We start from the raw sequence: 26,012 nt of genomic DNA, 5'->3' as shown, positions 1-26,012 counted from the left end.
GTTATTTTAAGAAGTTATACCAAATTGTTGTACTATACACTGGTTCCCACAAAAAAGATGAAGGTGATGACAAAAATTCAAGTATTCCACTAACAGAGCCCACTCCTAGCTCTCAAATTCTTTCATAGGTATTATTTCCTCCCATACTGAATCAATTTTCTTTCTTCCATAAGTTCTTCTCCAAGGAGCGGAAGAATACTTAAACCACCTCTTCTAATTTCGGCCAGTCTTAATTTGTATGTACCAACTTGTTGGCTCTCTTCTAAAGTAGGCTTCTCACGTTAGTTCCTTAAGTCTTCAATGTGCCCCTCACTTAAACTATGCACACATTCTCTATCTTCTTCTCTCCAAAAATGATTTGAGATCTTCTAAGACAATATGTTCCTATGGGCTCCGAATATAATTCCAATTGTTCTCTTTCTTTCTTTACACACACAATCCTGCACACAATGTAAATATGTAATATTTTTAGCTAATTCTATTTGTTACATCTAATTATTTTAGAAAGGACACCACTGGTGGTGCAGTGGTTAAGCACTCACCTGCCAATTTATTTTGGGTTGTGATTATCCAACTGATCAAAATGTGACAAAGCCAACGAATTGGTTATTTCATAATATTTTTTATTAGTTTTTTGTCTATATGATGCCAACATTTTTATCACCAACTTGATAGTTATTGGTCATTGAGACGAAGGTGACAATTGCTTAAGAGTGTACACATCTGTTGGTCTTCTCTTGTCCCTCTTTGTCATTTCAGAATGTGACCCCATGCCTCCCTTCTCCCTTTCCCCCCATCTTAAAATTACATGGCCTTGATATTTTCATTAACCAGCCATCTGTCTCCCTAGCCATCTTCTTAGTTCCTTCATCTCCTCTCCTCTGGAAGTCTTAACTTCAGCCTCTTTTTTGTCAACCGATTCTACTGCTATAACCTGGTGCGTGTCTGAAATCTTAAACTAAGCAGTCCCATACCCAACCATGTAAAAGGAACAGTATCATAAAAAGATTTATATACAAGAAAACAGTAGAGATATTAAAGGAATAAAAATAGTCCACTCTGGTTGATGCTTCGGGTACACGTACAGTACTAAAGATGAGGGGTAGGCCAGTTGGGCTGTTTGTTTCACATTTCACTGGGCAGTGGGGAACTTGTAAAGGTTTTTGTTTGCTTGTTTCTTGGGTAGGGGAGTAATATTAGTAGGTCTGAAAAGATATATAGCCTATTTATCCACTACACAAAGGAGTTGGGTGAGAGGGAGCAAGGAGACCAGGGAGGAGTCTAGGTGAGGAGTAATAAACATAAATTGGATTGAGACAATGATAATGGAAAATAAAGGATTAGTTTAAGCAAAGAAGCAGCTGACTATGCAGGAAATGAGGGAAGGAGAAAAAGGCAGCCAAGGCTCTCAGCATAATTTAAGTCAGGAGTAGTGAGTGAGAGTCAGTAGGAGATATGTGGAGTTCCAGATGCTCATCCACACCAAGGTATCTATTTAGTCTGGAACTTGAGGGAGCACTAGGGTTCAAAGTTGTGATTCTTCTGCAGAGTGATTAGAGTTGAAATTATTGGAGTGGATGTGTTTGCAGAAGGAGGAAGCATAGAAAGGAAAACAACATAGAGCTTTGGGGGAAGACTTTATACTTAGGAAACTTGAAGAGAAGGGACAATGAATATGGCCACAGAAGAAACTAGTGTAGTGTGGAATCGGGCAGTTAAGGGAGGAGAAAATTTCAAGGATATGGTTATCAGAATCTAATGTTGTTCAGGGAAGCTGGAGGGATTCGTGATTGATATCATCCTTACCAATATCATCTTCACCACCACCACCAGCACCACCACTACCACGACCACTACTACCACCACCTCCATCACCGCCTCCACCACTGCCACCACAGTCTCCACCACTGCCACCACCACCGATACCACCACCACCACCTCCATAACCTCCACCACCGCCACCGCCCCCACCGCCGCCTCCACTGCCGCCACCACCCTCACCACCACCTCCACCGCCTCCATTACCTCCACCACCGCCACCACCTCTATCACCTCTACCACCACCTCCACCGCAGCCTCCACCGCTGCCACCACAGCCTCCACCGCTGCCACCACAGCCACAACCACCTCCACCACCGCCACCATCACCACCTCCATTACCTCCACCACCTCCATCACCACCACCTCTTATCATCTCCACCACTGCCACCGCCACCACAGCCACCCCCATTGCTGCCACCACCACCACCACTGCCACCTCCATCACCACTGCCACCACCACTACCACCACTGCTTATACTAAAAGAGGTTGTTATAAATTCTAGGAATGTGATTTTATTGGTTGATAGATGTAAAAGCCAAATTCATGTTGCCATTTAACAAAAATTTATGGGTACTTACTATTTACCAAATACCAAACTGGGTACAAGGTATAAAGTGAAGTAAAAGACATGACTGCATGGTGAGAAGGCAGAGGGAGACCCTACTCTTGTAAGAATTTGGTGGTTGAAGGAGGTTGAGACAGGAAAGCAGTCTAGGTGGAGGGTGCTTGTCAGAGTCACATCAAATTTTGTTTTTAGGGGAGGAACTAAATCCAAAAAAAGATGATTTGATCCTTATGGGTCTGAAGTATTCTATTGTGCTAATATCACTGTGAGACCCAACTACCACTTAAAATTGTGTTTCTGTTGGAAAATGTGTTCTGAGTTTCTATTTGGGGTGCCAGGAAAGCAACGCTCCCTGCAACAGTCTTGGTGGTATAACTGATTCAAACTTTTGAAGGTAACGATAGAAACGAGAAAGGGAATAACGAGACTATGAGGAAAAACCCATTACAGAACATGATGCTGTAAAGGGGCATTCCAGGAACAATGTGATTCTGGGGGCCTTGCTGAGAACATGTAGGGGCAAAAAAGTTATAGGAAATGGAAGACTGGGAGTCTTATGCTATGATTGCGGCAACAGAATTCTAGAAATTATTTATTCTTGCCATAACCTTTAAATAAAAAATTGCACTTTGAACCTACAGAAGGCAGGAGTCTCTAAACAATGGTGCAAATAATTTAAGCCTGAAGACTTTCTCAGCTGCAGTGAAATTTATATTTACATGTTCCATTTTACCTAATCCTTAGAAAAATACTAACCTTTCTGATTGGGCTCTTGTTGGTAAATATAATTTTCTAGGCTAGCCATTTTAGGACTTGTTACTATATCAGATTTAAAAGTCTTTTCTGTGAATTTATTAACTCGCCATGCCCCCTGAAAGAGCCTTTCTAAGGCTGTCACGTGCCTCAGGCAAATGGCTGGATAGGCAGTATGGAGCTCTGGCATACTGTCTTTAATTTATAATGATCTCACAGATGCTAAAACAAGTTGGTCCCAGAAGAGAGAGAATAATTCCAAAAAGACACTAGAAATAGAACAAAAATAAGTTTCTGAAACTTATCTAATGATTTTCAGAAATACCGTATATGACCACAGTACTTATTTTTTAAATCTTTTTTTTGATCAGTGATTATTCTGCTCTAGCTTTTGAATCCTGGAACTTCCTCTGGGCTCCAGAGCTTAATCTAAAGGCACCTGTTTGAAAGTACATATTCTAATTCAGTGTCCCCAGCACAGTAGGTATACTTCATAAATGCTATGTAATAAATATAAAGCACCACTTTGAAATATTTTTTTTCTCAAATTCTTTTTTCCAGACTCTCCCAGCTTTTGAGTTTTCACTTTCCTGCACATATGTCTTAGAAAGCTAGCAGTAGAGAATCTGAGTACACGTGTGGGTGAAAGTGAAAATATTTAAAAGGGTCTGAGTTCTTGGCCAGGAGAGAATAAGAGGAAACAAAGCAGAGAAGCAGACCCTCAGATACAGCTCGTTTTATCTCATGGTTACTGTTACTGGTTGAACTGTATCATCCAAAAAGGTCCCTATGAATGTGACCTTTTTGGGAAATAGGGTCTTTGAAGATGTTATCAGTTAACATGAGGTCACATTGGAGTACGGTGGGTCCTAATCCAGTATGACTGATATCTTTATAAAAAGAGGTGAAGGAACGCAGAGACGGAGGCAGAGGGAAGGATACCAAGTGAGGCTAGAGGCAGAGATTGGCGTACTGTTGCAGCAGTCAGCCAATGGACACCTGGGGTTACCAGGAGCTGGGAGAGACAAGAAAAGATCTTTCCCTGGAGCCTTCAGAGACAGCGTGGCCTTAATGTACTCAAAATTTGGACTTGTAGTCTCCAGAACTGTGAGGCAATAAATTCCTGTCATTTTAAGCCACTACTTTGTAGCATTTTGTGAGGGCACACTTAGAAACAAATATACCCACTGCTAATCATTTAAGGGGTCAAACTTATAAGCATTCTTAGCAATCTTTCTTTCAAAACCAAAGAGCACCCAAAAAAAAAAAAAAAAAAAGGAAAGAAAAAAAAAAAAACTGGCCCGTACATTTTTTTTCTGACAACTTCTTTGTTAATATAAAATTTGGTCCCCTTTTTAACTATCCATACACAACTCAACAAAAATGTTGGGGTATAAATGTAATATTCTGCTATGTCTTCATTGGAAGTTGCACTTAGCATTTTAATTTCAACCAAATATTTACAATTTTCTCCACAGAATATTATCAATGACTAAATTTTTGCAAAGTGCCTCCTTCAATGCATCCCATTTTTTTTCCACGGGCCTCTTAATTGTAGTATCTACTTGACTAGCAGCTGAACTAAAAAAAAAAAAAAAAAACTAGTACATATTAAATTCTACTTATTTTATTTAGGAAGGATTTAGTTTAGCTTTCTGGTATTTTTTGACATATTTGTTTATGGTTATTGATAAGTTAAAAGAATTTTTTAATTAAAAATTGTATAAAGGAATTTTTATGTTATGAAATAATACCACCTCAATATGATGAAATAAAAATTTAGGTAAACATTAAAAGAAGAAAGGAAAGAGAATTCAGCTTTTCAGAGCTTCCATATAGTTTAGGGATTGAAAATTGAGAGGAGGAGATGAGAAAATGTTTTTATCTTAGAGTGAAGCCTGGAAGTAATATTTTTCTCTTAGCCCATGAAAATTTCAGAAAAACATTATGTAATCATTTACCTCAGAGAGAGAAAGGGGAAGAAAACAGAAGTGGGAAGATAACCTTTGGACTCACCCCCCAAAAAGTCATGGAAAGTAGAAGAAATTTATGAGTGCTTAAGAAGTTAAATCCTCCACGGATCTGTCAATTTGTCGTGCTATTGGGGCTTGCGTGTTGCCGTGATGGTGGACACTATGCCACCAGTATCCAAATACCAGCAGGGTCACCCATGGTAGACAGGCTTCAGTTGAGCTTCCAGGCTAAGAAAGACTAGGAAGAAGGACCCAGAAGTCTACTTCTGAAAAGAATTAGCCAGTGAAAGCCTTACGAATAGCAGCGAAACACTGTCTGATATAGTGCTGGAAGATGAGCCTCTCAGGTTGGAACGCACTCAAAAGACGACTGGGAAAAGAGCTGTCTGTCTCCTCACAGTAGAGTCGACCATAATAAGGTGGATGGAGTCAAGCTTTCAGGACCTTCATATGCTGATGCGGCACCACTTAAAACGAGAAGAAACAGCTGCAAACATCCACTAATAATCAGAACGTGGTATGTAAGATGTACAAACCTAGGAAAATTGGAAATTGTCAAAAATGAAATGGAATGCATTAACATCGATATCCTAGGCATTAGTGAGCTGAAATGGACTGGTATTAGCCATTCTGAATCAGACAATCATATTGTCTACTATGCCGGGAATGACAACTTGGAGAGGAATAGCATTGCGTTCATTGTCAAAAAGAACATTTCAAGATCTATCCTGAAGTACAATGCTGTCAGTGATAGAATAATATCCATATGCCTACAAGGAAGACCAGTTATTATAACTATTATACAAATTCATACATCAACCACTAAGACCAAAGATGAAGAAAATGAAGATTTTTACCAACTTCTGCAGTCTGAAATTGATCGAACGTGCAATCAGGATGCACTGATAATTACTGGTGATTGGAATGGGAAAGTTGGAAACAAAGAAGGATTGGTAGTTGGAAAATATGGTCTTGATGATAGAAATGATGCTGGAGATCACATGACAATATTTTGCAAGACCAATGACTTCTTCATTGTAAATACCTTTCTTTAACAACATATATGGCAACCATACATGTGGATCTCACCGGATGGAATACACAGAATCCAGTTGACTACATCTGGGGAAAGAGACGATGGAGAAGCTCAACATCATCAGCCAGAACAAGACAGGGTCAACTGCGGAATAGACCATCAATTGCTCTTATATAAGTTCAAGGTGAAGCTGAAGAAAATTAGAACAAGTCCACAAGAGCCAAAGCACAACCTTGAGTATATCCCACCTGAGTTTAGAGACCATCTCAAGAATAGATTTGACGCATTGAATACTAATGACCAAAGGCCAGAGGAGTTGTGGAATGACATCAAGGATATCATACATGAAGAAAGCAAGAGGTCATTAAAAAGACAGGAAAAAAAGAAAAGACCAAAATGCATGTCAGAAGAGACTCTGAAACTTACTCTTGAACACCGAGCTAAAGCAAATGAAAGAAATGATGAACTAAAAGAGCTGAACAGAAGATTTCAAAGAGAGGTTCGAGAAGACACAGTATTATAAAGACATGTGTAAAGATATGGAGTTAGAAAACCAAAAGGGAAGTATACATTCACCATTTCTCAAGCTGAAAGAACTGAAGAAGAAATTCAAGCTTCAAGTTGCAATACTGAAGGATTCTATGGGCAAAATACTGAGCTCTGTGTATTCTGGAAGGAATACACAAAGTCACTGTACCAGAAAGAACTGGTCGACATTCAATCATTTCAGGAGGTGTCATATGGTCAAGAACTGATGGTACTGAAGGAAGAAGTTCAAGCTGCACTGAAGGCATTGGCAAAAAAAACAAGGCTCCAGGAATTGAGGGTATACCAATTGAGATGTTTCAACAAACATATGCAGCACTGGAAGTGCTCACTCGTCTATGCCAAGGTATTTGGAAGACAGCTACCTGGTAAACTGGAAGAGATTCATATTTATGCCTATTCCAAAGAAAGGTGATCCAGCCAAATGTGGAAATTATGGAGCAATATCATTAAAATCTTGACTATGCAAAGGCATTCTACTGTGGGGATCATAATAATTATGGATAACATTGAGAAGAATGGGAATCCCAGAACACTTAATCGTCCTCACAATGAACCTGTACACAGACCAAGAGGCAGTCATTCACACAGAACAAGGGGATACTACAGCGTTTAAAGTCAGGAAAGGTGTGTGACAGGGTTGTAGCCTTTTACCATACCTATTCAATCTGAGCAAATAATCTGAGAAACTAGACTATATGAAGAATGGGGCATCAGGATTGGAGGAAGACTCATTAATGACCTGCATTATGCAGACGACACAACTTTGCTTGCTGAAAATGAAGAGGATTTGAAGCACTTACTGATGAAGATCAAAGACTATAGCCTTCAGTATGCATTACTCCTCAACATAAGGAAAACAAAATCTTCACAACTGGGCCAATAAGCAACATCACGATAAATGCAGAAAAAACTGAAGCTGTCAAAGATTTCATTATACTTGGATCCACAATTAATGCCCATGGAAGCAGCAGTCAAGAAATCAAAAGATGTATTGCATTGGGCAAATCTGCTGCAAAAGACCTCTTTAACTGCAAAAGACCTCTTTAAAGTGTTAAAAAGCAAAGATGTCACTTTAAAGGCTAAGGTGCATCTGACCCAAGCCATGGTGTTTTCAAATGCCTCATATGCACGCAAAAGCTGGGCAATGAATAAGGAAGACTGAAGAAGATTGATGCCTTTGAACTATGGTCTTGGCGAAGAATACTGAATATACCATGGACTGCCAAAAGAATGAACAAATCTGTCTTGGAAGAAGTACAGCCAGAAAGCTACTTAGAAGTGATGATGAAGAGGCTTCCCCTCACATACTTTGGACATGTTATGAAGATGGATGAGTCCTTGGAGAAGGACATCATGCTTAGTAAAGTGGAGGGTCAGCAAAAAAGAGGAAGACCTTCAATCAGATGGACTGACACAGTAGCTACAACAATGGGCTCAAGCATAACAATGATTGTGAGGGTGACGCAGCAGGACCAGGCAGTATTTCGTTCAGTTGTACACAGGGTCACTATGAGTTGGGACCAACTTGATGGTACCTAACAACAATAAGTTAAATTGCAGTTTTCTCTGAATATATATTGCCATATCAATTTAAGAACTGTTTTATTGTTAAAAAATATATACATAGAACAAAACACTTGCCAATTCAACATATTTTATATATACACCTCAGTGAAATTGGTTGCATTCATCATGTTATGGGACCGGAGTATCATTTTAAAAAGAAAGTGCTTTTCAGAAGAAACTATATTTTGGTTGCTGTATGCCTTTCACACATGAGTGTACACCAAGTCTTGTACTTGGCAGTGAGTATCGTTGAGTTGACAAATGAACACTGTGTGACTACCATATCTCAGGCACTGTGCTTGGCTCTGGGGCTCAGCTTAGAAGGGCCCTGCCCTTGTACAGCTTATAGGCCACTGGAAGATGCAGAGAATAACAGCAATCACTATGTAGCATCATGTAGGTGTTACCAGGGGAGAACACAGGGTATAAGAGGAACACAAAAGATGGTTCTTAAGCAAGTCTTAGGAGGCTGGAATGGTCAAGGAAATCTAAGGATGAGTAGGAGTGACACCGGGCAAGGAGCAAAAGGGAGAAGAAACAGCACGTGCCAAAAGATGGAGTTGAGAACTTATTATATTTGAAGAAAATATCAGAACGGTGAGAGTGTGGAGTGCAAGGAGGGAAGAGGTGAGACATGACTGAGACACCCAGAGCAAACACAAGAGCCTTGTAAACCTTGTTAGAGCATGTAGGTTGGATGCTAAGGGCCATGGGGACCCAATGAAGTGAAAGATCACTTGGGATGTGTAGTGAGGAAGGGATCAGAGAAGGCAAGTCTGGAGTGGGAGCCTGCACAGAATCAGGAGAGAGTTGCTGCTTTCCTGAACTAAGGGAAGGGTCTTGCTGCAGAGAAGAGGATGAGTTGAATTGAGATTCAGGTGGTACATAAATGATTGACTGCCTATGAGAAATGAAAGAGAGAGGATGGGCGAGGCCTAGGAGTCTGGTGGGGTCAAACTGGGGTCAAACAGGCATAAGGTGCCATTAATTGCATTTGGGAACACAGGAACAGCAGTAGGTTTAAGTGGGTTCAAATAATAATTTCAGTTTTGGACAAAGTGAGTTTCATATTTCTGTAGGACATGTTGAGATCTGTGTAGATATCCAGGAAGCTTCTAGAAAGGTCTGGAACACAGTGAAATCTGACAGATCTGGGCTAGCAATAGAACATGTTGCCAGTTGTCAGAATATAGATGGTAGTAGATGCAACTGGCTAGTGTGACTGCAGAGCCCAATGAGAAGCAGCAGCCCAGGCCAGCTCTCCTGAAGACCAACAGTGTTTGAGAGAAAGAGACAAAGAGGGGTCTATAAAGGAGACTAGGAGGGAGCTGCCAGAGAGGCAAGAGGAAGGAGAGAACATTCCACTGTGTCAGATGCTACAGAGGAGTCACGCAGATAAGGACAATGCCCAGTGGAGTTAGCAACAAGCATGTCATTGGCAACTCAAAGGGCAGTTTCTGTGGAGTGATGGGGGCAGAGGCCAGACTGTGAATAAGAAATGAGTAGGAATGGAGTGAAGAGGGTACAGACAGTAGCTAGAGGGGGGAATGGAATCAAGAGGGGCTTGTTTGATACAGGTTACATTTGAGCATATCTTAACTTTTACTGGATAAAGCCACTTTTTTTTTTTAAATTTAATTATCACATATATGTAGGATTATTGAGTAGTAGAAACTGTTCTCAAATGCTCTGTGAGCATTAATTCTCACAGTTCGTATGAGACAAGTATTATTATTACTCCCATTTTAGAAAGGAGGAAACTGAGGCACGGCAACTTGTTTGAGGTTACACAGCTTCTGAGCGGCACAGCCAGGATATGAATGCAGCAGCCTTGCTCCAGAATCCATGTTCTTAAGCCCTACACATGCAAGAGGAGACTTTAAGCCTTAAGAGAAACAAAACAGTGATAACATAAACAAAACAAAAAACAGGTTTCATATAACACTTCATAGTTTGATAAATTACTCCAATACACAGCCATCTTCATTCTACTGTGTTACTGTCCTAAAAAGAAAGACTGCTGCTGTATTGACCCCTCTTATTTATTCATTGATCACCTGACATCACAGAAATAAAATCATTTGAACTAAATACATCCTCAAAATAATTGGTTTCTTTTTGGAAAACAAATTCCTCAAGCTTCCTGCAAATCAATTTTTGCTAAACCTCCATATCTCTGAGGCTGTAGGAGATCGTTATTCATCAACATTTCCTTCCTTTGGAATGCTCTTTAAATTAGGTAAAGTGTTTAGAAAGTTGCCTTTTAAAATCATGACCTCTTTTCTAAATTGGCCTTTGAACATTTGGCTTCCAAGGACAAGTAATGATAATTAAAAAAGAAAAAAAAAAAAGACCACAGCAAACAACAAAGCCAAGGAAACACTTCTTAGGCAGTCCGAATGAGAAAGCTTTGCTAAGTTCCACTCTCAAATTCAAGGGGGAAGTTCTGCTTGAGTTGTAAAGAACCATAATAGACTTTGAGAGATGCTCCACTCATCTTGGCAGCTAAGACACATTTTAAAGTAAAAACAGTATTTCTATTTTCTGTGTATTTGAATACACTGGGTATGAAGGAAAGAGTAAAAATTTGGAAGTCCTGTGTTTGAAGGCTGGTGCTACCAATAGCTACAAGAAAATGACCAGGCACTTCCCCTCATGGGGGCTCAAGATTTTCATTTGTGAAATGGAGTGGTCAGGGGGTAGTAGGGTGAAGTGGGAGACCACTGGGGCTGGCTCTTAAGATTCCTTTTAGCCTTAAAATTTTGTTACTCAGTGAAATACTATAGGGCCATGCTTTTAACTGGTATAAAAGCAAACAGATTCACATGGATCTACTATATTTAATACTCTGCTCATTAAACTTGGTTAAGAATAAAGGAAGGAAAGGTGACAACATGATGTTTCAGAACAAAGAGATGGTGAGCTTAAGTGGAAAATTACCATCAAGAAGAAAAGAAGTCAGAATAAAAACTCAGCTAGAGGAAATGTGACATAGGATCTGATAGAAAAGACTGATACCTGAAGCGATCAGAGCTCAGGATCAGTTTTAATGAAAAAGCATTAGGCTAAGGAGTGAAATGGTAGACTCATTGGCAGGAAGCCTGAAACAGGGGCTTACAGCAGTTGAGCACATGGAGGAATACCCACTGTCCAGGCTGGGAGGGATTTTGGGTCACACATACATTTTTGGCCCCTCCAAATAAGCCTATTTGTTAGTTGCTGTGGAGTGTGTGTGTGTGTGTGTGTGTGTGTGTGTGTGTGTAGATAGATAGACAGATACCTAGACAGGAAACCCTGGTAGCATGGTGGTTAAGAGTTTGGCTGCTAACCAGAAGGTTGGCGGTTTGAGTCCATCAAGCACTCCTTGGAAACCGTATAGGGCAGTTCTACTCTGTCCTGTAGGGTTGCTATGAGCTGGAATTGACTCCACGGCAACAGATTTGGTGTGGAGACATATATATATGTGTGTGTGTATATATATATATAAAAAGTAAGTTTTAACCCTTTCATTACTACATTTTTCTCCTTAATTTTTTTTTCATGGCATGTGTTTTCAGTATTGTAATGCTTGCTTACTAATTGAGTGTGTTTAAATTTCTGGTTGGTAATATGGATTTTGAGAAATATGATCTGACAATATAATCCACCAATGAGGTGAGTGGCGCTTTGGTGCCACTGATCTGTGGCATGACAGTATACCACTGAGACCCAGGTAGATAATTTATTGCTGCCGCCTTTCCTTTAGGTTACATGGGGAACCTCTGGTTTTCCAAATACAACCCAGAAAACTGAAACCAACCAATTAGTGCTCCCTATCATACAGGAAAGCCATAATTATGCTTGCAAGGCTTACCTCACAGAAATAAAAAAAATAAAAAAAAGCAAAAGTTTACAAAACTGCATCACCTAATGAAATGCTTAGCCTACACAACAAGGCTCCAACTCCGATCTGCTACCCATCAGGCATTTCAAAAGGGATCCACCTTGATGCTAAACGCTTTGGAACCGGAATAATGCCTTACCTCTGAGGTCCAGAGGCATAAAAAGTGGCTGGTATACTGTTTATGCCAATGGTAACAGAATGGTTTTAAGCATGTCCAGATAGTATTTAATCTAATCCTACACTACGTGTTCAAAGAACACATGTGCAGTCAGCTGTCAAATAAAAACCATCTTGTGATGTTATCAATGTACTTGCTCTGTATTCTAAGTCTAAATATACTTCTGTATACTTCCTCTGGTAGACATAACTTATAATGAGGTACTCTTTTTTCTTCTTTCTTTTTTTAATTGTGCTTTAAGTGAAACTTTACAAATGAAGTCAGTCTCTCACACAAAAACTTATATACACCTTGCTATGTACTCCTAGTTGCTCTCCCCCTAATGAAACAGCACATTTCTTCCCTCCACCCTGTATGCCCTGTGTCCATTCAGCCAGCTTCTGTCCCCCTCTGCCTTCCCATCTCCCCTTCAGACAGGAGCCGCCCACATAGTCTCATGTGTCCACTTGAGCCAAGAAGCTCACTCCTCACCAGCACCATCTTCTATCTTACAGTTCAGACCAATTCCTGTTTGAAGAGTTGACTTTGGGAATGGTTCCAGTCTTGGGCTAACAGAAGGTCTGGGGAACATGACCTCCGGGGTCCTTCTAGTCTCAGTCAGACCATGAAGTCTGGTCTTTTTATGAGAATTTGGGGTCTGCATCCCACTGCTCTCCTGCTCCCTCAGGGGTTCTCTGTTGTGTTCCCTGTCAGGGCAGTCATCGGTTGTAGCCGGGCACCATCTAGTTCTTCTGGTCTCAGGCTGATGTAGTCTCTGGTTTATGCAGCCCTTTCTGTCTCCTGGACTCATAATTGCCTTGTGTATTTGGTGTTCTTCGTTTTCCTCTGCTCCGGGTGAGCTGAGATCAATTGATGTATCTTAGATGGCCGCTTGCTAGCATTTAAGGCCCCAGATGCCACTCACCAAAGTGGGATGCAGAATGTTTTCTTAATAGATTTTATTATGTCAATTGACCTAGATATACTCTGAAACCATGGTCCCCAGACTCTTACCCTTGCTACTCTGGCCTTTGAAGCGTTGTTTATTTAGGAAACTTCTTTGCTTTTGGTTTAGTCCAGTTGTGCTGACCACAACGAGGTACTCTTTATTAACTACACCAAAGAAAAAAATTAGGCCAAACTCAGGGTCTTTGTAAATGAAGATTTGCCGATACAATTTAAAAACAAAATGACATTGCCCAAGCCAGCTTGGAAAATAGAAGGGACAGTAATATACTTCCCTGGGGAACACCAGGATTTCCTAACGTTAGAAATGATTTTTTTTAAAGCAAGAATGAAATATAACTGACAAAAATGATTCACTGAATCAATACTAGCAGTTCTGTTGAGAGTCGAGGTCTGGTAACAGTTGTATGGGAATCTAAGTGTCCTGGGAGGAACCTGAGAAAAACCCAGTTCTCTGGATGAGGAAATAGAGGCTAACACTGCTTTTGAATTTGGAATGAATCTGCCACTTAGAATGGTAAGAATACAAAGTATGGAAAAAGAGCAATTGGGAAGAAAAGGAAAAATTAATGCTTGTTTCTAAGAATGCTGCTGCTTTGTTTTATGAACTAGTCTATTTGTTTTGGCTCCAACTAAACTCAAGAATGTTTTCTGCATATTTTACAGTGTAGTTTATAGACATCAAAGGAACAATCTCCCCTTTCATCATTATTTACACATAAAAATAATGCAATTTGTGGTGCATGTAAGATGTTACTTCTGAAAAAGCTCCCGAGTCTAATTTATTAATTGCCTGAGATTTAAAGCTAAACAAGGGTGAGGTGCAAATCATGTTATCCTGAAATATTTTACCACCAAGTCTTGTTTTATTAATGAGATTTTGAACAGCCATATGAATATTTATTTCGGTGGTTAGAAGGCTTTATGAAGAATCCTGGAGCAAGTGACAGAGACATAAAAGCAAAGGCTTCTGCCTCTCTTGAAAAAATGGGGGCTACTTTTTTGTTTTTAATTCCCCCTTTTCTCTGTGCTTCCAACATTAAAGCATTCCTGTAACCCACCAACCACCCCAGTGCTCTTTGGCTGCAAATCTTTAGTTTCAGGCGCTACACCACTGCTCTGATAGCAACAGCCTCCTATTGACAACCCTAGAAATAACATTTTGCCAGCTTTTATGATGGCATGGCAGTATCGCATTAATTTTTTTCAATTTTATATGTTTGGAAAACACAAGGCACATATAAAACCAGGCTTCTTTTGCTTAATTTATTGATTTCAATTCAGTTCCTTAGAAATGCTGTGTAAAGCTATATAATTCCCTACATTATGTATGTCCTTAAGCAAAATATCCCCTAAAAATAACAGTATATACATGTAAAACAGAATGAGCCAGAGTTGTCTTCAAATTTTCCAGGATTTACATGGCACATTCTGCAGAATCAGTTATGCTAATACAACTCTTTATTTATAGCTTCACTTTCTTCTCATATACATATATGAGAAAATATACATATATATATATGGACAGGTATATTCATTCTATCTTCTTTGGAAAAGCATACACACACACATAGCACACACATACATTCCATTTCCTTTTGAAGAAGTGCACACTATCTCAATCTAAACATGGATGTATGCATAAAAAAAAAAAAAATACAGCCAGAAATACTTATGAAGTCAGGTGTTACACTTCAGGAGCCACAAAGATGATCTGGAATGAAGTCCACTCACAGGCTACTTCTCAGCCAGTCTTGTTCCCATTTCCATCTAGTCCCTTCCCCACTTCTACTGCCAGGCCTTTCCTGTTGCCCTCAAGGCTGCCTGTCCCACCCCTGAAGATACCTTCAAGTTCTATTCCTCAGGTTCCTAAATGCCCTCTAGCTCTCTCCCTCTCCCTTCTCCTCTAAATACCACTTCTAGTCCATCAAGTGAGATGATCTCATCTAACTGTTAAGGAGAAAGTCTTGGATTAAACAATTTCACATTAGAGTGTGAGTTACTTCAAGTGGTTTAATATGTTAAGACATCAAGTGATATTTGCGTTTTTAAAAGTAGAGTTTGCCAATCCGAAGGCTTAGATATTTAAGTGAGATTTGTGTGTGTGTGTGTGTGGGGGGGGGGGAAGTTCCTACTTCTTCCAGCTGCAAGATTGGTGTGGATATGCTTGTTGTTGTTGTTGTTAGCTGCCATGGAGTTGAGCCTGGACTCGTGGCAACCTCATGCACATCGGGATTGGACTGTTCGGATCCACAGAGTTCTCACTGCTGATTTTCGGAAGTAGATCGCTAGGCCTTTCTTCCTAGTCTGTCTTAGTCTGGAAGCTCCACTGAAATTTGCTCAGAAATCTATCAACACGCATGCCTCCAATGACAGATGGGTGGTGGCTGCGCTTGAGGTGCACTGGCCAGAAAGCAAACCCAGGTCTCTCACGTGAAAGGCAAGAATTCTACCACTGCACCACCATCGTTCTTGCTGATGTGCTTAAAGCCAGATTAAAATCAAGCAATGACAGACATACAATTCAGCATTTAATAATGAGGGATTATATTATTTAAATCAACTATTTACTTTTTGGGTGCCCAGCACTGTGGGTATATGCAGAGGCCAGAAGTATGAGACATGAAATAATATCAGAGTCATTAAACATGAATAGGACTTGATGAAAGTGTATGCTCCCCAGAGACTGAGCAGTCAGGGAAGCTTCATGGAGCAGGTAGGCAGGACCTTGCAAGGGCTTTGCTAACTCTTGACAAGTGTGAGGAGTGAATGAGTGGCACAGGGAAGATGTGTGGCGTGAGTGAGGGCAGGATGTAGAAACGGACGTGGTCCTTGGGGACACTGAGAGCACCAGATGGACCAGAACAGAAAGTCCAAGCTGAGGAGTAGTGAGAAATGGGATGGGCTTTGGAAGCCAGGCAGAAGAGTTTGGTCTGGGTGTTATACGCAACCACTTAATTTAGTAATAAGATGTTGTAAGAAATTAAAATACTATCAAAAGATCTAAACTGAAAAAGAAAAGTCCCATTTCCCCCAAAATAACCACTGCTACCCATTTTTGAAGACCCTTTCAGGAAATTTTAAATGTATATATTTTATACTCTGTTCTCTTACTACATATTGTCAATCTTTCCTCATTTTCACACAGAGATCTATTTCATTCTTCTAAAATGGCTGTATAATATTCCATCCCATAGATGTACCATAACTGAGGTTTCTCCCCCCAAGCTTTTTGCTCAGTCATTGCTGGTCAGATACTGTGATCTCCTTGCAAGGGTATTCATGGGATAAAATCCTAACAGTGGAGCTCCTGGGCCAAATGTTCCATGCATTTAAGATGCTGCTAGATGCTACCACACTGCCCTCCCAAGAGTTACACAGACTTATGCTCTGAGCAACGGGGCACGAGGCTGCCTGTTTTCCCACATTTTTGCAACCGCCGTATCTTTTTTCAAATTTAATGTTTTTGCCAATCAGGTGGCAGCTGGACCTTCTAAAAGGTCCCATCTTTGTAGTTTTGATTTACATTTCTTTAATTATAAATGAGAATACGTATTTTTTGTACATTTACTGGACATGAATCTTTTTGTCTGGGAATTCTGGGCTCATATCCTTTGCTCTTTTTGTCTACTGGGTTGTGAGTCTTTTCCTGTTGGATTCTAAGCTCTCTGTGCAAGGCAGGGCCATCATGGTGATTTCAGCTTTCTCTGGCAGTGTTCTCCATACTGGACTGAAGCTGAGAGACTTTTGGCAGGGATATCAGCAGAGAGGAGGCTGTTTTAAATCAATTGGAAGATGAGAAGGGCTCCAAAGAGGGTCATATCAGAAGAATAAGAAATACATTCAAGGACTCTGGTGATAGACTTGAGATAAATAGGGAAGAAGGAAAGATAGGAGAAAGATGAGCTCAAAGTTTCTAACAGGAAACAGAAAGATTGGGGGTAACCTTGAGAAATTAGAAAGAAGAGCCAATTTGGAAGGGAAGGCAGCAATTCAATGCTGTAGTTCCTAAGTTTGCAATGGTGGTGTATCATCCAAAAGAAGATGATTTAGAGGCAGGGTGAGATATAGGACAAAACCAGGAATCAAGTATGCACTTCTGTGAATCATCTTTAAAGAAGTGACAGCTGACGTCACAGAGGAGATGCGCTCACTGTGGAAAGGACAAAGAGAAGCAAAAAGGACTTAGCCTTGAGGAAGGCCCACTAGGAGGAAGATAGGCCAGTAAAAAGAATAGCCTAGAAGCCAAGAGAAGAGTGAACTTCTAGAACAGGGGTCGGCAAACTATAGCTAGCAGACCAAATCTGGCCGCCAGCCTTTTTCTAAGTAAAGTTTTATTGGAACACAGCCTCATCCATTTGTTGACATATTATCTATGGCTGCTTTCATACCACAATGGCAAGAGCTGAGCAGTTGCAACAGACAACATATGGCCCACAAAGCCTAAAATATTTACTTTCTGGCTCTTTATAGGAAACAAATGTTTGCCAATCCATCCCTGTTCCAGAAAGAAAATGGTGGTCAATACAGTCAAATACTGCATGGAGTCGGAGGATGATTAGAACGGGAAAAAAAGCTATTGAATGCAGACAAGAGATAATGGCCTACTTGGTAAAAGAAACTTCCTGTGTTATGTTGGAATTAGAAAAAAGGCTTTAGTGGAGTGGATAGAAGAGTGAAATCATATGCATATACACATCAGAAAACGTAGAGCAAGAGCTTGTTCGATAGCTAGAAAGAGTAGTTAAGAGAGTGGAAAATGTTCATCCACTCATCTGTCCCCTCACCCTTAGAGAAGGATGAGTGTCACCATGACCATGGGGACTGAAGCTGGAAGTTAACGGGGTCAAGAAAGTGGGGAAAGGGAACTGTTGTATGCAGCAGTTCACTGGCAAATGTTTAATAACTGGTTCTCAAAAAAAAATAAAAGCCCCGATTTGAAGCCTACTTCCAATGGCGTACATACTGCCACCATGGCCAATTTTACACTAGCAATGGTTTAACACCTCGTTCTCAAAATTCCTGACAAGGTAACAACTGCTCAAGCCAAAAGCCACAAGCAAGCCCTTACAGCAGGCTGCAGCATACCACTGATTGTAGAGTAAACCTGGATGTTGACATTACCAATGATGAAGCTGGAGATGGGATATAGGAAAACAAAAGCTCAAGATGCTGAATTCTCCCAGGAATAAATCCCGGGAAGCAAGAGACAATAAGGTGATAATTAAAAGGAAGAGGCAGAAGCACAGACTTCAATATTGATGAGTGGTGAAAGAAATATTGGTCAAGAATCACCAGAAGCTGAATAGAAGATAAGCATTTGTTAGAATGAACAATGAGGCAGCTAATCAAATAAAGAGATCATAAAATTATTAAAAAAATAATTTAATATGTCATTATTAAATCTTCTATTAACTAGGCTTCTGTATAACCCAGCACTTCTGAATACACATGCGGATGTAAATATATACGCATACGTACACACAGTAGTCCTTCAATGCTTTTGGTTGTTGATTGGTACATTTATATATTTCAGTGATACAGCTCAGAATTATTAACATTAGAATTTTTCCAAATAGTCTCTTGTTAAATTAAAAAGACTAAAAGACACACATTTATTTCAATAGTTGATTAGCCAAAGCAATTCATTTTTTGAACCATACAATGACGTTTACTACACAAAATCACCTGTTGCTGCGTGCCGTTGGGTTGATTTCGACTCAGAGATACTCTATGCCACAGAGCCGAACTGCCCCACCAGGTTTGCTCGGCTGTAATCTTTATGGGAGAAGGTCACCAGGTCTTTTTTCCCGCAGAGCCACTGGTGGGTTAGAACCAAACCAGTGACCTTTCGGTTAGGAGCAGAGTACTTAACCGTTGTATCACCAGGGCTCTTTACATAGTCACTTAGTGCCTTCCAAAGAGTTAAACTTACCTAGCCATTGGTGAAGGAGATTCTGTTTTCACCTGTATTCTTCTGCTCACACCCTCACACATTCATGCATTCACTCATCAAACCTTAAGTGATTCCTTAGTATATACAATGTTCCAGGGGCTAAAAGTATTTCCCGTAGTACTTGAAGAATTGTGTCTACTGAACAAAGAATTTCCTTTGACTAGTTTTTAAATAAAATAATAATCTGCCAGAGAAAAGAGCTGTAGGAAAGGGATGGGGTAAGACACCTTAGGGTAACTGCTCATTTCTTCTGTCCTATAGGGTTGCTATGAGTCAGAATTGACTCGACGGCAATGGTTTTTTTTTTTTTTTTAATGGCTCATTTCTTCTCTGCTCATTTATTGCCACTGCCTTTCCTTGCTTTAGGACACAAGGTCAGAATTCACTGCCTCTCTGTATCCCAGCCTATCTTCCAGAGCATTCTTCCTGGAAAACAGCATTTTGCTTTATCCTATTGTGACTGACTGGCTCCATCTTCTTTTCTGAGTGAGCAGGTAAGCCTTCTTGGGTGGGATGATAAATACATTTCTATTCTTAGCATTGTTAATTCTAATTTCAGGAGGGTGCAAAGAAAATGCAACTTCCCTCTGTGCCCTGAGGACATGCATGCAGGGGAGGCAAGAATTAACGAACAGGTCCCAAACAAAGCCATCGGATGCTAGGCACTGAGATTTCTTTCTGTTTCTCAATGCTACTAAAACCCCACAATGAGATTTGTAATTTTATTCTTTGGAAGATGGATTCCAGTAAGCTTTTCACACAGTGAGAACTGCCCAATCTTACGAAATATTCTTTTTTCCCTCCTCAAGCCCTTCTGGTAACACAGACCAGATTTCTAGATGTCCTACTGGCAGCTGACCTTTTCTCGTGAACTCAAGTCAGTGGCCAAGGGAGAGAAGCATCACTGCTTTAAAATCTCTCTTCTATGCCTACGAGCAAAAATTTTACAGCATTTCTCCTTGATATGAAATCTCTGCTTGGACATCTGGCTTCACAGTGAGGAACTTTCAATACACTAGCTTCAAAGAAAAGGACTTAGCAGTGGTGTGTACTGATGCCAAAAGAATGTTCCACAGGCTTTCTCCAGAACTATTTCTAACAATTTCCCCAAATGAACTTCTGCTGTGAGTTCAGTGGCTAGTGCTTGCGGACTAACATTTAGATAACCCGGCTTTGGTGTACAGCCTTTTGGGGATGCTTGCCCTGGAGTATACAATTTATGCTCTCTGAGAATATACATGAAACCCTTGTGGCGTAGTGGTTAAGAACTACGGCTGCTAACCAAGAGGTCAGCAGTTCAAATCCGCCAGGCACTCCTTGGAAACTCTATCGGGCAGTTCTGCTCTACCCTATAGGGTCGCTATGAGTTGGAATTGACTCCACGGCAGTGGGTTTGGGTTTTTTTTTGGAGAATATACATAAGGTAAGTATTTTATTAAAAAAAAAAAAAATTAGATTCTGCTTAATCTGGCAAAATATATATCACTATTATACAAGCTTTGAGTTATCTTCCAATATCTGCTATGTCATTACCAAGTATTTATAAGCTGGCTGGGGTTAATAAAATGAGATTAAATTGACATCATTAGTCACCAGAGCCTTGGTCTATGATTCGGCATCATTCATTAATTTGGCATATTCACAGCACTTCCACTGAACCAAGCATTGTGGTAAGTGCTTGCTGTCAAGAAGCTTAGAGTCTAGTTGGATACCAAAAAAACTCACTGCCATCAAGTAAATTCCGACCCATAGCGACTCTATAAGACAGAGCAGAACTGCCCCACAGAGTTTCCAAGGAGCACCTGGTGGACTCGAACTGCTGACCTCTTGGTTAGTAGCCGCAGCACTTAACCACTACGCCACCAGGGTAGAAAGAGATTTAATGAAAAAAAAAAAAAAAAGAGGCTCACAAGCACTTATCTGCAATTCTGAAATCCAAAAATGCTCTGAAAACCACAACTTCTTTTTGAAAGGTTGCTGCTAACTTGTTTGGTAACAAAATCTGACTGATGTTGTAAGGTTATTTCCAGTCTTTATTTATCCCACTTACTGGGGGATATTTACACCTTTCACTGCACATTTATGTGTTTCGGTACCACGTGCTGACCCAGACCCCACTGGGGATACAGTTTACACACTGTATTACCTTGCTAGAACCTGTAGATTCTGATTTGCAAGACACACCCGACGACCTCAAGGCTTTGGATAAGTGATTGTGCAGCAACATTAGAATGCAGCAGAGCCTCACTAGAGGAATGAACAGGGCTGCATGACATTTAAATCTTAAAGGGAAGGAGTTTTACAGAGAGGTCACAGACATTTCACATAGGAGCATGGGGTCACAGGAAGCCTGGCATGTATGTTGAGGATGGTAGACGATGAGGTGGAGAGAGAATAACACGTCTAGACAAGTGCTTCTCAAAGTGTTTGGTTTCAGAACCCCCTTACACTCTTAAAAATCAAGACTCCCAAAGAGGATTTGTTTATGTGGTTTACATCTGTTGAAAATTACCACTTTAGAAATTCAAACTAAGAAATGTTAAAAATATTTATTAACTAATTCATTTTAAAGTGATAGTAGTAAACCATTATGTGTTAATGTCAATCCAGATAAAAAATTTTTGATGAAAAATAACTATTTTCCAAAGGAAAAAAAATAGTGAGAAGAGTGACACCGTTTTACATTTTTGCTAATCTTTTTAGTGTTTGGCTTAATAGAAGGTAGTTGGATTCTCGTATCTGCTTCTGCATTCTATCTTTTGCAATATGTTGCTTTGGTTAAAGTACAGGGAGAAAAACTGGTCCCACACAGATTGGGAGAAGTATTTCAATAGCCTTTTCAGATGACTGTGGGTATGCTTTGTTACTACACCAAAACTTGACAAGTGGTAGTTTCTTAAAGGTTAGCTGCAATGTGGAATCTGAAACCATCAGTGAATTTCTTATTCTGTTATGTTAAAATCCATCATTCTCTCTTGCACTTTGAATGGATCTTTTACCCATTCATGTTTTTGTAACACCAGGCATTGGTCACTTGGAAGTCATTGGTCACTTGGAAGTCATTGGTTCAGTGAGTTCCACAAATCTTCCAAATCTTGATACACTTCATTGTCATACCCCCAGCCCCTTCACATCATTAGTGCCACCACTGATCTCATCAGAAAAGTCGGTAAGTACTGGGAAGCTGTCAGGGTTACAATGGCAAATACAAGCTTTCTAAAATTCTAATTTTTTGCTTGAAAGCTCAAATTTTATCATTAGCAATGATACAGTCAATTGTTTTCCTTGACGTGTCAGGCTCACTTAGTTCAATTTCAAGAAAACATCTGCCAAATACTCAAGTCTGAAAAAGCATTGCTTGTCAGTCATTCTTTCAGAGTGACTAGAGTTCAGCTCACACTCAAAGGTGGAACAGCTTTTCCGGGAGACAACCATGCTGCTTCCGTATGCAGAAGTGCTTTAAGTGTACTTCCTATTAATATTTAAAAGATATGTCCTCATGGGTTGAGATTTAATAAAACCAATATATTTTATTACTTCAAATCTTTTTTTCTTTAAGTCACAAGTAAGTGCTGATGAAGAAAATAATGACTGCTGGCACTGCTGGTGCCAATGCCTTGTTCCGTGCTAAGCTGCCATCAGTGCAAATAGTAACACAATGAAAAAGGCAAAAAATGTCTTAATGTTATTAAGAAAATATGTTTGACCTCACAGAGTCCTTAAAAAAGTCTAACGGACCTGTAGGGGTCTAAGGACGTCACTAGGAGAACCGCTGGTTTAGATGCTAAGTGTTTCGTATACCATGCTGACATGTTTAGGCTTTATTCTGTAGGCAATGGAAAGGCCACTGATGAATTTTAAGTAGCAACCAATATGTTCAATCAGTATTTTAGAAAAGTCAGTCTTCCTAGATAAGAAGGACTGTAGTAAACAGACCAAAGACGATGCGGGTCTGATTAAAAAAGTAGGAACTAGTGATTGGGAGGTGGGCATGAGTTTGGCGATATTTAGGAGTTATCTCTTGGAACTAGTGACCAGGTACCTATGAGAAGTGAGGAAAGAGAAGTATTTGTTCAGAGGGACTTTAGGAACCTGACTTGAGTGACTAGGTGGATGACAGCCGTACTTTAATTCACACAATACTAGATGAAGAGCAGGCTGGGGGTAGAGGAAGATAAATTCAGTTTATGATATATTGAGTTTGAGGGGTCTTTGGGCCATTCAGGAGTCTCTGAGTGGAGCAGATGGTTAACATACTTGGCTGCTAACTGAAAGGTTGGAGGTTTGAGTTCAGTCAGAGATGCCTTGCAAGCAAGGCCTGGCAATCTACTTCTGAAAAATCGGCCTTTGAAAACACTACGGAGCACAGTTCTACCTTGAGACACACGGGGTTGCCATGAGTCAGAACTGACTTAACAGCAACTGGTTTCTTGTTTTGACCATTCAAGTTAAAATGTCCAACAAGAGTTAGAAATATTGATTAAGATCACAGGGCAGAGGTCTGGGTGGAGGTGAAAATTCAAAATTCATTTGCATGGAAGCTTACATGAAGGAATGAGGTTGTCCAGGGACAGTCTATACAGAGAATATGAAAAGGACTGATGAATACCAATATTTGAGGGCAGAAATGATACAGAGAAGACAGGAAAGAAGAATGAGAAAGTTTCAGAAAGGCAGATGAATCAGCAAAGTGTCGCCATGGAGCCAAGGGAGTTTTTAGAGACTGTTTACGTGACAGATTAAATCATTGCTCACAATTGTTCATGGCTTCCTACTGGAGTGGGTGTACATTTCCCAGCCCCACAGATGTGGATGGAAGAAAGTTGAGGCCGCCAGGATTTTTTTTTCTCATCCTTTTGTACTTCTGCAATCCACCGTGAGGAGGAAACTCCAGGTAGCGACCAGCCCAAGAAGAATGGGGAAACATCCAGAGCTGGCCCGAATCCAGTCTAAAGCCTGGAGTCAAACCCAGTCAATTCACAGCCTGAATCAGAGCCTCCCTAGTGACCCACAGACATGCTGTAAGAAAAATAAATGTTTATTACTATAAGTTACTGAGTTTTGGGGATTGTTTGTTATGTAGCATTATTGTGGTAATAGCTAACACAGGTTCCTTATTTAAGGTTATAAAGAAGTCAAACTTGGCATCTAGGATTAGTAGATTAAATTTCCTTCCCCCATCATCTAAAGAAACGGGTAAATAGGAATAAAAAGTAGCAAAAAAAAAAAAAAAAAAAGGCAAAACAAACAAAAAACCCATCACTGACAGCAGCCAAACAGGTAGACATAATACAAAAGACCCCCAAAAACTGTTACCAGGGAAGGAAACATGACCCCGTGGCATACTGAGGAGTTGTACAATGGCTCAATTTCAAAATCTGCTAGTCCCCTGGATGAACGATTTTATTATGAGCCAACAAAATCCTGAGAATTCTCATGAATATCACCAAATTTGGAGAGAAGAAAACTGCGGGCAGCCTCATACTATTCTGACTGGGAGGAGTGGCTATGGATGTGGTGGAGAAACAGGTAAATATCAGGGCTGACTCTTCTGAGGGAAGGGAAGACTAATTGGGGGGAACCCTAATTGGGGTGACAATTCAAAACTCAAGGGGATAGAAGACACTATCATTGAGATAGTGTGAACCCGTAAAACATTTCACAAAATCTCAGAGACAACAGTCAGACTAAAAGACCTCTACTCCAGTTCTTCCTTCGCCTTCCCTCAGGCTAGAGAACACAGAGAGCTACTACAAATCAGTTTTGCTTAAAGAGAGAGGAGAAGCACTCTATTTCAGAAAAATTTGATATTGAATGGCTAACATCTTGATATATCCTTGTTAGTTACTGAATTTATCCTGGTTTTTAATCTAAACTTGAGGAGCCCTCGTGGTGCAGGGGTGAAATGCTTGGTTGCTAACGGAAAGGTCAGTGGTTCGAACCCACCAGCTGCTCTGTGGGAGAAAGATGTGGCAGTCTGCTTCTGCGAAGATTTACAGTCTTGGAAACCGTATAGGGGCAGTTCTACTCTGTCCAATAGAGTTGCTATGAGTCAGAATCAACTTGATGACAAAGGGTTTGGTTTTATTTCTGGGTTGATGGGGTTTAGGGGGACTTCAAAAATTTTACCTTTGCTTTTTTCCTGCATTTTGTATTATTTATAATGAGCATAAGCGATGTTCCTTTCTTTTTTACGAAAAAACACAGTGGATTGTCTTTTTTTTAAAAGACTGATGTGACCACGCCACTATGTTAATTAAGAAAGCTGATTCTGGATTCTGGGTGATAGGGATATAGATATTTTCTTCTTTGTACTATTTTGTACAGTTGAGGAATGAATGGGAAATTAAAAGTGGACCTTCAATATAGAGTACTGTGGTGGATTTAGGATGGCCTCAAAATCCCATTGAACGGTGGGCTCTATTTTCCCTCCCCTTGGTGCTGGGCTGGCCCCGTGACCTGTTTTGTCCAATAGAATGTGGGAGAAATAACACTATGGAACTTCCCAGGCTGGTCCTTAAGAGAAGGACAGCTTCTGCCTTCATTTCTTCCTATGTTCCCTCTTAGGGCCCAGCTGCCATGTCAAAGGTCTGACTATTCTGTTGGGAAGAGAGGCTGTATGGAAGGGATATTCCAGCTCCTGCCAAGCTTCCTGCTGAATGGATCCCTGAAGAGTCCAGCCAATGCCACACTGAGCAGAAGAACATTGAACCCAGCAGATCCTTGACTGAATTCTTGATCCTAAGAATAATGAGCATAGAACATAGTTGTTGCTTTAAGCTACCA

At 40.3% G+C, this 26,012-nt stretch overlaps 1 protein-coding gene across 10 annotated transcripts in view; it reads right to left on the bottom strand.

Moving 5' to 3' along the window:
• The window catches only part of CEP112 (centrosomal protein 112), a 470,205-nt gene that overhangs the window by 76,752 nt on the left and 367,441 nt on the right, over positions 1-26,012 (bottom strand). The window contains exon 26 of one of the 10 annotated variants that reach the window (XM_049859723.1): positions 18,646-24,245. The exons of the other annotated variants lie outside the window; for them this stretch is intronic. Within the exon in view, the coding sequence (XP_049715680.1) occupies positions 24,216-24,245 (30 nt within the window). The 3' untranslated portion in view covers positions 18,646-24,215. Of the gene's footprint in view, positions 1-18,645; positions 24,246-26,012 lie in introns of those variants that run through there. 10 annotated transcript variants of the gene reach the window in all.

Source organism: Elephas maximus, chromosome 19 (assembly GCF_024166365.1).
Source record: "Elephas maximus indicus isolate mEleMax1 chromosome 19, mEleMax1 primary haplotype, whole genome shotgun sequence".
In the NCBI taxonomy this organism is placed as follows: Eukaryota; Metazoa; Chordata; class Mammalia; order Proboscidea; family Elephantidae; genus Elephas; species Elephas maximus.
This window is presented reverse-complemented; position numbering and strand designations above follow the sequence as displayed.